This window comes from Crocodylus siamensis, chromosome 7 (genome assembly GCF_052110815.1).
Source record: "Crocodylus siamensis isolate JL-2025a chromosome 7, ASM5211081v1, whole genome shotgun sequence".
Classification (NCBI taxonomy): Eukaryota; Metazoa; Chordata; order Crocodylia; family Crocodylidae; genus Crocodylus; species Crocodylus siamensis.
Genome location: NC_143401.1, coordinates 67,477,348 through 67,488,777, shown reverse-complemented (window position 1 = coordinate 67,488,777; position 11,430 = coordinate 67,477,348). Strand labels below are relative to the sequence as shown.

The 11,430-nt window shown below is 48.2% G+C and overlaps 1 protein-coding gene across 1 annotated transcript; it reads right to left on the bottom strand.

Annotated features, from left to right (window-relative positions):
• Positions 1–13: 13 nt before the first annotated feature.
• RBP4 (retinol binding protein 4) lies at positions 14–10,834 on the bottom strand. Its single transcript, XM_090057605.1, has 6 exons — positions 10,708–10,834; positions 10,351–10,482; positions 8,996–9,132; positions 8,716–8,822; positions 2,667–2,879; positions 14–204 (listed from the first exon to the last, which is right to left on the bottom strand). The coding sequence occupies exons 2-6, from the start codon at positions 10,474–10,476 to the stop codon at positions 191–193; spliced, it is 597 nt and encodes a 198-aa protein (XP_089913731.1). The 5' UTR covers positions 10,477–10,482; positions 10,708–10,834; the 3' UTR covers positions 14–190.
• Positions 10,835–11,430: the final 596 nt, after the last annotated feature.

Sequence of the window (11,430 nt, the reverse complement as noted above, 5' to 3'; positions counted from 1 at the left end):
TCCAGACAATATGTACTCCCTGTAATTCAAGTTTATTAAAAGGTTTCACTGCTTATTGACAAGGTGAACTGCAGAACTCAGATAAATACATTCAAAATTGAAAAGCTGCTTAAAAGATTTAACACTTGGATGGTAAACTTTTTATCCATACTGCTGTTACATACTTTGCTCCCAATACTTTAGGATCTCCTTAAGAGCAGTATCCTGAAACAAAACAAAATTAAGTTAATGTATTTCATGAGCAGCACTAGGAAGTTAAAAAGCATGCACGCATGTACTGATATATAGTTATTTCTTTTCAATTTTCAATAATAACTAATAATATCAGTCTATTATTAGGGACCTACCTAATTTGTGGCAGAAGTCTGCAGTGCAGCACCACCTTGAATCTCACTCTTTTTGCTGCACACCCTCCTGTGCTGCTGAGAGGCAAAACCCACAGCATTTACTGCCACTCAGCAGGGGGGCGGAGGGGTGTGCAGCAAAAAGAGTGATATTAAAGGTGCCACTGTGCCATGAACTTCCACTGCAATTTAGGTAGGTCCCTGTTTATTATTAGTAATGTTATTCTGTTCTGTACATCTGTGACACAATTCCAGAAGAACTTCAACTTAAGTTAGCACCGCACTTAATTCAGTCTGTGGCAAAGAACATGCTGGCTCTTGGTTTATGCTCTCCCAGGATACATTTACTTTAGCAAGATATAAACTATTTTTAATTTAAAACTTGTCATTGGAAATACCCTTGCCCATTTCACCTGTAAGATGTCCTATTAATTTGAAATTTCTACAGTGTAAACTAACTGTGCTCAACAGTGGCACTATCTAAACTGCTGTGCTGTTCCACACAAGAGCCTCCTAAACCAGCAGTGTCATTGTTTCCACATGGTGCTTCTGGACAGACTAATGTGCATAAGGCAGGCAAGGTTCTTTGAGCAGATGTGAACAGTTGGAAAAGAGTTCTTGGCAAGCTTTTGGACACAGTCACCCTTCTTCAGGCACAGGGAGTCTCTGCTGTTCTGAGACTCCAAGGAATGAGAGAAGATAATAGTGACAGGATGACAGTGGGACTGTAAACAGACAGAAATTAGGAAAACAAAAAGGTAGAACAGGGAAGGGGGGAGGGAAAAATAATGAGCATAAGGGCACCTGACTGGAATAGTTGCTCAATATTGCTAATTAGCACCCCCAAAATACCGAACAGATGTAGCTACACTTCTACTGATAGAGCAGCTGAGCATTCCTGAGAGTGATGCTTCCATGCGTGATAAATTTACTGTGCAGACATTGTCTTAATGACCTCCTAGGAAAATTCCCAAAGGCTCTTTAAAGTCTCAGAGTATCTAAAAGTTCTCCATTCTCTCCTGTATCACTGACATACTTGAGAAATTCAAGTAGATTAGAGACACATAATGGATTTACTCCATTAGAAGACCATTTTTTATTTCCCTTTTAACAGGGGGTGGAAAAAGCCCCTCACCTTAAAATCGGGCACAAGGATGCAGGGGGCAGGCAGCTGCTGTGGCTCCATCCCCAACCCAGGGTTGGGGCTGAAGCTGGTGCTGAAGCCACAGCTGCTGACTGCCTCCTCCCCACAAACCACCTCTGCACACCCAGCCATTCCCCCACACCATTTCCTCTCTCCCCTGATCTGCCACCCTCCTCCATACTTTTTCTCCCCGCTGGCAGGCTCCATCCCTGCTGCAGCATAGCTGGGAGCATGACTCCAGGCTGGGCTGGGCTGGGCTGGAACAGCAGTGCCAGCTCTGCACCACTGCTATGGGGGTGTGCTGGAGCCATGCTTCATGCTCCAGGCTGCGGCAGAGATGGAGCCTGCCAACATGGTACAAAGGGAAGGGGAAGGGGTGAAGGAAGGTGGGGCAGGGCAGGGCAGGGCAGGGCGGGTAGGGAGAATGGGAAGGGGGAAATCAAGACAGCCTGAGGCTGAGGGCAAGAGCATGCAAAATGGGGGGTAAGTGGGGTATGGGGAGAGGTAGCAGGGGCCAAACTGCCTGCCTTTCACTGACTGCCTCACTGTTTGTCCCCCACCACCTTCCTCCCACCCCTCCACTGCTTGCCTCATTACTCCCCCCCCCGTCTACTGCATTTCATGCCCCCCCACTGCCTCCCTCACTGTCAGTCCCCCACGTGCAGCCCCATTACTGCCCCCCTCATCACCTCTCCTTCAACACCTGCAGTAGTGGGGGGAGGGTATGAACTTAAGATGATTCTTAAATAATCAGAATCCATACATGGAAAACTGTAATATATTTATACATTTTTCATGTGTAGAATTTAATTATTGGGGGCTCGTCTTACATTCAGGGTATCTAGTATTCAGGTAAATAGGGTAATTTTCCTTTAAAGCAGTTGTGATCACTGTTCCCTCCATATTAATCTAGGAGTTTCACAACTCTCCCCTTAGGTACTGTATCAATTCATGTGATGGGCTACTATGGAAGCTGTACCTACAGCTCTCCTTTAGCTGGACGAAAGGAAAGGAGAAATCAGTATATCCAAGACCTGGAGTTTTTACTAGGTAAGGCAGATAATATTGCAGGTTCTAAATGTTGTGCTTCCTACAATCTCCATATAACAGAGGAGTTTCCTAGCAGCAGTCATCCCCTCCCCCCGAAATAAAATTCCTGTAAGAAGGAAAAAACTTACCGTTATGAACAATAAGTCTATATTTTCTGTCCAAGCAGAGCTCAACTTGCCTCTGCCTGACAATTCTCTGCGCCTCTGGGGATAATCCATTAATGTCCCGGGAGAACACGAATGAGTAGCTATCAGCACAGGTGCCGTCATCATTTAGTTCCCGGCAGGAATAGTGAATTGCATAAGTGTCATAATCTGTGTCCACTATCCAGTGGTCATCATCTGGAAGTCAATACAGAGAAAAAGCAAAGAAGTTATGGGGATAGAAGGACATCTTCACTTATAGAAAACGCAGCATTAATGATTCTAGAATATCATACAGTTCAGTACTAATGATAGAAAGTAGTTCACAGTGGGAACAATCTTGAAAGTCAGTGGTTCTCAACCTTTTTTTTTAATTCAAGGCACTCCTCAGAAAATACCAGCTCTTAACTTTCGTTCATTTTTTTTTAACTTCAGAAAAATAGAGAAATTCTCCTGTTGTAGAAAAAACACAGAAGATTAGCAGGTTTTTAACTTTGTGGATTATTAAAAACCTCTGGGTTTATCTTGTGACTCATGTTTGCAAACCTAACAGTGCAACATTTCATGACACCCTGTAGCACCCTTGAAAGGATCTCAAGGCACCCCAGGGTGCCATAGCACCTTGGGTGAGAATCACTGCTGTAAGGGATAGAACACCCACAATTCTCACCTGAATAATGAAGAGTTGCAGTATCTCCTCATCTTGGGATCAGAACATGGACTTTTAACAAAAACAAGTTTTGGGACGTATTTAGTCATTGAGAGGAAATAAATGAGCAAGAGTGAATTGGACAAAGGAGCTGCGCACTCTGAAAAGGCCCATGGACTCTTTTTGTTAGGTATGATGCTGTCATTTAGGGCAAAGAATCAGCTTAGAATCGTAGAGACCCTCTAAAAAGTATTCCTGATTGACTGATATTCAGTTGAACCTGCCAGCTACATTAGGATTCATGGGGCATGTCTACATATGAAATTAACAGGCATTTTTATATGCGTCTTGGGACACAGTGCCGGGTGATTTCATTAGCAAGCTGTACTAATTAAAAGTGCCCGTCCACCACGTGTATCAGTGTCCCTGCACTGAAAAAAATGGCGGTGGGGCGTTTTGAAATAGAGCTCATCGAACGTCTTTTATTTCAAAGTGCACCACCACCATTTTGTCAGTGCGCGAACGCCCAGGCACGCTGATACATGGCGACGCGGCACGCTGCCGGAGTGTGTCCATTTCCATCTGCTAGCAGACTCAATTAATCGTGCTGGATTTCCAGTGCACTGGAGCAGGCTCCCTGCACATCTATAGGAACCCAATGCAACTAACTAACCTCCTGTGCAATTTGAGCCAAAGTAAACTAATCCCTGCTTCACTTTAAAGACATATGTAGACAGTGAAGTTATTTGCTTCACTGTTGGATAGTACCTGTGTCTGATGGGATTATCTGACAGTGCTGTAAATTAGTCTACACCGGCTCAATTGCTGCACATGTGTAGATGGTAATGCTTTATTGCTTAGTAAAAGTAGTCTACTGTGCAGTAAAGACACACCGATGGAAGCCCTCAGCATCATGAATGACGTGTGCCCCCGGTGGCTGGGGGGGGCATGGCGGCAGCGGGAGCATGGCAGCGGTAAGCATGGAGCTCCCACAGACACCATCGGTGCTGGTGGCGAAGGCAGGGAGGGAGTTGGGGTGGCAAGTACTGACCAGGAGTCAGCGACCACTTGCAGATGCTGCTGGCAGCATCAACCACAGCTAGGGGCAATCACGGTGGTGGCACGGGGATGGTAAGCAGCAACTGCCCACAGGCACCACCAACAGTGTCGTGGCACCTTTTCATAGGGGGTGCACTGCCACACTCAGGGGGTGCGTGTGCACCCCCTACACGTCAACACTGCTCAGCATCATTCCAAATGCCACATAAATAGCGCCAGCATATTTCCACCCTTCGGAAATGGGACAGGCTTAGACAACAGCATACTTAGGAAACAAGCATCATCAGTACTAAAAGAAAAATTCAAAGGCCAGCATTACAGTCCATATCAGACAGAATAAATCAAGTCTTTCAGACAATACAAGCCTACAGAAGCTGAAAGGTCAGATTCTGTGGCAAGCTGACTGATCCAGGACAAAGAGACATCCCTTTCCTCCAAAAAATGCTTCCCATGAGTAAGCTGTCAATTTGGCAATACAAGTACAACAGAGGGGAAAAAAAATCATTATTTTACAACTAAGAAAATAAGGCTGATTTAGTGAAGTATTAATATCACTCAGGGCATTAGACAGAAAATTGTAGTAAAAAATTGAGAGCTTCCTTTGTACTTCATAGCAAATATTCTTGTATAATGGTTCCTATTTTGTAGCTGTTTTGTCTATTTATAGTGAAGCTCATTTAAACAAAAAAAATGTTTTAAAGGTCAACGACAGGAAAAAACTGAAAGAAATGAATGCACTCCCAGTGGTCATGCACCAGATTACACAAGGATCTCCTAGTCACATTGCTTCTGGACAGTTCTGTTTTCCTACCACAGAAGTATTTTCAGCTTTCCTTCAGCATGGAAGAAAGTTATCATCCAGTTACCACATGTATTTATTAGAAGTGACCTTGCTAACTATGTCCAAAAAGAAAAAAACATAGAAACCATATTCCCTATTCCACAATTAGAATTTCAGGCGGTTCTCAGCTGTTTAACATCCAGCCCCTGCTCTCAGGACTGTATGCATTTTATGTAAGTCAGTCACAGACAGGACACATTTAGACCAGTGCATCTCACATCAGTGTGCATGCTAGTGTAAATTATACCAGTGTTTCTAGTGGAGAAACAACTAGCTCTCTGGAGGTAGCTATCTGTGGTAGGTGCTATTAAATGACTTGACACTAGGTGGTGGGAAGGCTGGTAATAGCATGTTTCCAACTGAGCAAAAACCCAGAATGGAACTGCTTAGTGCTGCAGCTACACAACCCATACAATAGTTACCCAAATCCAAGGCAACCCCCATAATTAGCTTCCAGACGTGGAAAATGTGTACATTTTTTATAGTTTTCCATGCTTATAACCTGGAGTTGTTTTAAATTCGTCCCCAAACAGCTGCAACAGGGAAAGCCACTCTGCCCCTTGTGTTTCCTGTCTGTTCTCCCTTTTTCCCCCACTGTGCCCCAGTGCCACTTGCTCCTTGCCTACCCTGCTAAATGCCCCCCTGCCACATCCCTCATACCACCTGACCCTCTAAAACCAGAGCCAGAGCAAAGGTAAGCAGCTTGGCAGACAGGATGAGTTGGGACCAGGCTCCACAGTCTCACCTGTGCTCCCCCCAAGCTGCATGCTGTGGCTCCCCCAATTCATCCCCCCCACTATGCAGTCTCTCCTGTGCGTCTCCCACCCCCACCACATCATCTCCCCCATGTTCCCCTTGCTGAGAGCCTCCTCCCCCACCACACAAGCCCGTGCAGCCTGAAGTAGGCAGCAGCTCAGTTCTGACTGGCTCTGGGCTAGGGCTGAAGCCATTGCTGAGCTGCTGCCTGTCCTGGGCTGGTACTTGAATCTAAGGTTAGGTTCCTTCTTGTGTTAACTGGGGCCAAAAGCTGCATCTTGGATTGGAATAAATACAGTATATCATTACTCCTAACTTTCCCCCTTTACTTACTCTGGAGTGGAGTAACTGACACCAGTATATAGCTGTACATTGTGTATCTGCTCTACATTTACACTAGTATGAATGCACGCTACACTGGAAGAAATGTGTTGCTACTAAACCCTGAGCATGACAGCAAGAACTGGAGCCCACAACTTACCTTTCCAGGGGAGCATCTTCATCAGTGGACTCATTTGTTCTCCATCTGACCCTCTGACTTTCATTCCTGACTCAGTGACCCAGTTTCAACATGAAGGTTGGAAGGTGCCCCCACCTAGCCACATCTATGCCTTTGTAATTAAGGCACTTACGTGAGACACAGGCAAGGGCAGATCCAGGACTGGCACATAGGGGGGTGAGGGAGCAGTCACTCATGCTGCAGGGGTGGCTGCATCCCCACTCCCAGCAGCCACTCTTCCCCCTACAATCCACTGGTACAGGCAGACTGCACTGTGGGAGCCTCCTCAATTAAGTCCCCAAAGCAGTGGAGAATTCTCTTCCCCTCCCCTCCATGCTCAAAGCCACATCCCCCTCCCCACCCCTCCTCTCCACCTACCACTGCCGCTTTCTCTGCTGTCCAGGGGATAGGGGAAGCTTCAAAGCCATGCCGGCCCACTCCAACCAGGCAGCCTGGGGGCTGGGCTCAGCTGAGAAATAACAGGAGCAGCAGCTGCAGTGTGTGGGTAGTGGATTCTCACCTTCCCAGTCCCCTGGGAGCTGACATGGGGAGGGGGAACCCACCCCACCACCCATTCCCTGCTGCCGCTGCTGCTGCCGCTATTCCCAGCTCCCATGCAGCTAGAACAGAAAGGAGCAGTTTTGAAGCATTCCCCAACCCTGAAACTACAGGGAAAGCAACAGTGACAGGTGGAGGGAATGGGGAAAGGCAGGGGGAAGGGACACTCTTGTGAGCACAATGGGAAAGGGGGGAAATCCTTATATGCTTTGGGAGCTTTAAAGAAGCACCCAGAAGCTCCTGCAGCATGGTCTACTTTTGGGAGGAGGGGGGCAGGGAGGAGTCTGGATCCACCCCTGGACATGGGAGATACAGGGCTGAATCTCTTCAGACTCAAGGCGGCCTAGAACCCAAGCACTGAGAACCCACTTCCTGTGTGACTGCCCTACCCATAAAGTTATTATGCAAAAGGTGGCCACTATCACCCTGCCATGTTTTCGAGTAAGAGTCACCACAGCTGCTCTGCTTTATATCAAACTCAGTGTTGCCAATGTGAGTTAGGTGCTCTGTATGCACCTAGCAGATCAAGCCTCTGTGGGATTTCTGTAGTGTTTTGGTACCTCGCTAGCTCTGAATGAGACTGGAGCAGTGTTTAGGCAGAAATGAGGTGCCCAGAAGCTCAAGCTAGACTGCTTTTGAACTTCACAAACATCCAAGTTTCGGTATCTAGGGAGCTTTCCAGGCCAAGTAAATTTAGGTGCCTAAGTGGTTTTGCTGCTGCTGCAGTGGAGTTGATGTGGATCACTTTGTGACTCAAAATCCTAAATTCTGCTTAAATCTCATTTAAGAGCCTAATCTACCCATCTGAATCTGGCCCATAGCAAACCTAGTCTAAAGGCACAAACAGAAATGCAGGTCTCCAGTCTAACTCATGATGCTTTATAGAAAGCACCATGAGTTAGACCAATCCTCCTGACCCAACAGATGTTAGCTTTTTTAAGCTGATCCACAGATAGAAGCTGCATCTCTGCAGCCTCTTCCCCTAGCTCTGTCCCACCTCTCCCAGCCACCAGTAGTCTCAGCATGGGAGGGGGAGAAGGCAAGTGAGGAAGGTCCATTTAGGGGTTTCCCCAGCATGCGCTGGTTTGGGGAGGGGTGAGCTGGAGTCCCGCCCCCACATCAGGGGTGTGCTTCTCTAGTGCTGGCTAGGCAACCCGCAGAATGAGCTCCCTCTGCTCCCTCTGCTCCCTCCCCCACCTCCCATTCTGAAAACAGCAGTGGGAGCAGGCCTGGGCTGACACAGCCCAGGCCTGCTTCCAGAGTGCACAGATACAAGTTAGTTAAGGTGCTCCACTTGGGTTCAGATTATTGCAGGATCAGGCCTTTTTAAAGTGCTCTGCAGCCATGCACTTGTGTTAGGTCATGGATGTAGACCACTTTCTGGGGCCAGATTGAGTGAAATTTGTCACTTCTGTCTGTGCCTTAATATTACTAAATAAAGAAGGAAAATAAATGATGTTTGGTGAACAAAGTCTTGCTTTCACTCAGAAAAAAGCTTCAGTCAACTAACACATGTCTTGTCCACCCTAGGATTTCACCATCTGATTGTTACCATTTAGTAAAAGACAGACAAGCAAACAAACCTTTTCCTTAGCGTGGAAACAAAGTAACAGGGTCTGTTAAGCAGTTCTGGGTCTTTTATGGTAAAAACATGCCCCAAGTGAATACTCACTTCCCCTCTGGAGGTATGCGGCCACTCCCCAGTATTTCATCTTGAATTTGGCAGGATCTTCAGTGTCAGTGAAAGAACCAATCATATCAGCACATACGTCCCAGTTACTGCAGCCAGGAAGAAACAAAAATATGATCAATTCAAATGTGACAACCTAGACTTGGGTTCCTTTGATGATGAACACACGGTCTCAGGAGTAGGAGCAGAGAGGAGAGCAACCCGGAAGCACAGGAAGAGAGAGGTAGAAAGGAAAGAAAAGGGAGGATGCCAGGGAACTGACTTGAAAAGTCGGACTCTGCCCTTTGCAGTCGCGCTCATCTGCCCGTACTCATCTACAGCAAACTCAGCTACCACATTATCTTGCAGAAACAGCCCTTCAGGGTCTTTCTTGGCCACGGCGTACCAGATGCCGCTGTACTACAGGGAAAGGAGAGAGGTTCTGGTGAGGCCTGGTGAGCATGGGAAGCAGGTAAAAGATGGATTTCTGTGGATTATGCAGGATGAACCCTTCTGATCTCTGACCCTAAGGGTTGCACAGAGATATTGTCCACCATAAACAAAAAATTACAATCACAAGTTGCAAGCAAGCAGACATCCTAGCCCCTTGAATATTTGGGCAAACATGCTGTTATGACTGAAGGTAGTTCTAGTCTGTGATGCCTTATAGGGGAGGACATCTATTTGCTTATAAAGCACACCCAGCAATTCCCCTTCAGGGGATTCCCATGGTGCCTGCATCAGGCTGCCTCCCCCCGACTCAGGGCACATGTCAGGGCACTGCCAGCCCCCAACCTAGGCACAGGTCTGCAAGCGAGGGAACCCTGACTGGGGCAGGACCCAACACAGCAGCATAATGGCCCCAGGTGATGTCTGTAAAAACTAATAAAATAGCCCAAGACAGTGCCTATAAACACTAATGAAGCGGAACAACTGTGCTGGGACACATCCCGCCACAGATGATCCTGCTCCAAAGATAACATCTGTTTATACCCTTTGTGTTCAACTCTACCCTCCAAACAGAGAACAAGTCCAGCTGCTCCTACAGTACAACAACATCAACGCATCCTGGAGCACAGGCACCACAAAAACCTGGATCTGCTGTCTGGCTCTTACTAGATTCAGTTAGTTGCGAGCCAGTCCTTTGTAATGATGAAACAGGAACAACTTTATTTCTCCCCTTAACTAATAGAATCGTTTACTTTGATATTTAATACCAGAAGGATCCTAAAAGACCCACTGATGAGTCTGGGTTTTCACAGGCCAGTTTGCAGCAGGATCTAGAGATTTTGATGAACTGAGAACAGCTGGAGTGTGTCACCCTTTAGACCACATCAGTTAGTGGCTGGGGACAATCTAGGCACTGGATGTGACTTCCTCCAGTGCTATCAGCCTAGGATCCTGAGGTCCTTTTCCTTCCAAGAGATCCCCAGGACTGTTATGCCCCCTCCTCTGCTGCTTAGGCTTTACTGTTTGGAGCCTGAAGGTGCGAAGAGCCCAAGGCCCAAACAGGTTTTGCAGCACCCCCGAGCCTGGATCCAGAAACGTGGGTACAGCAGAAGTGTCCGACTTAGGCTAGGTCTGACGGCTGGGCCTAGCTGGGAGGGCCGGGCCGGGCCGGGGCGGCGCGACACCTACGCGGGCCTTGTCGAAGTTGTCCTGGACCCTGAAGCCGCTCACTCTGCAGTCCCGCTCGGCTCGGCCCCCGCGGGGCAGCACCGCCAGCACCAGCAGCCCGGCCAGCGCCGTCCTCGCCCCGGCCATCTCGTCCTGCAGCGACAGCAAGCAAAGCCGTGAGCCCCGCGGCAGGTCCCGCGGGGCCGAGGGTGCCTCTCACAGCAGCGCGGTGCCGGCCGCGGGTCGCAGCGCAGAGCCCGGGGGCTGCGGGCGGCGCCGCCTTATATAGCGCGCGCTTTCGTAACCCCGCGGGCAGCGCCCGGGCCCTCCGCGGCGCTTGCACAAGAGTGACCCGCGGGCGGCGCCGGCGGCCTGTACCTCGGCCCCGGCCCGGCGCCGGCGGGGTCGCGCAGCTCCACCCGAGCTAGGAAGCAAAATCCCCGAGATTTCTCCCTCCTTGGGGGGAGGGGGGGTTGGTTATATAAGAGCCGCGTTGTTGTCCTGTCCGCGTGGGGCCCCTCGGTCAATATTTGCTCGGCGGTTTCGACATCTTTAGAAGCAGCTGAACAAACCCGGTTAAACATTTTCCAGAGAGGCAGCCCACAGCGGGGGTGATCACGAGCACAGAACCGGCTCCCCCCATTCTTTCTAGGAAGTATTTTTTAACACGCCGGGGTCCTGCTGTTAGTTGAAACCAGCTTCACATCCTCCTAAGTTTCTGCATTAAAAAAAAATTCCCAATTCGGAGCAGTCAAGAAAAAGAGAAGGACTTGAGGGAAGCGTTTGCTAGACCGGCATTAGCCCCCAAATCACAGCCTTCCCCTGAAGCTTATTGGAAGTCTTTCCTTTGCCTCCTCTCCTCTCTTCTCCCACCATTTGGTCCAACTGGGTCCATCTCTGAGACGTTAAATGTGCTCTATTTGTTTTACTGGGCAAATCCGTTCATGTGTTAACTTCTCTTCCCAGTTAAATGGCTTGTCTGGATTCTAAATTTATTCCCCCTGTCCTGGGCGTGAGACTATGAGACCTGCTGCCAGAAACTTCTATTCTTAGTTTTTAGTTTAGCTCCTCAAATCCTACCCAGTTACAACTATGTAGGTC

What these genes read in the sequence shown, in the direction of transcription:
- RBP4 (XM_090057605.1), bottom strand. Translation starts at nt 10,476, where the DNA reads ATGGCCGGGGCGAGGACGGCGCTGGCCGGGCTGCTGGTGCTGGCGGTG. An exon ending in ACAACTTCGACAAGGCCCGC is followed by an intron (nt 9,133 to 10,350) that starts GTAGGTGTCGCG and finishes CTTTCCCTGTAG; the next exon opens with TACAGCGGCATCTGGTACGC. An exon ending in GGCAGAGTCCGACTTTTCAA is followed by an intron (nt 8,823 to 8,995) that starts GTCAGTTCCCTG and finishes TCCTGGCTGCAG; the next exon opens with TAACTGGGACGTATGTGCTG.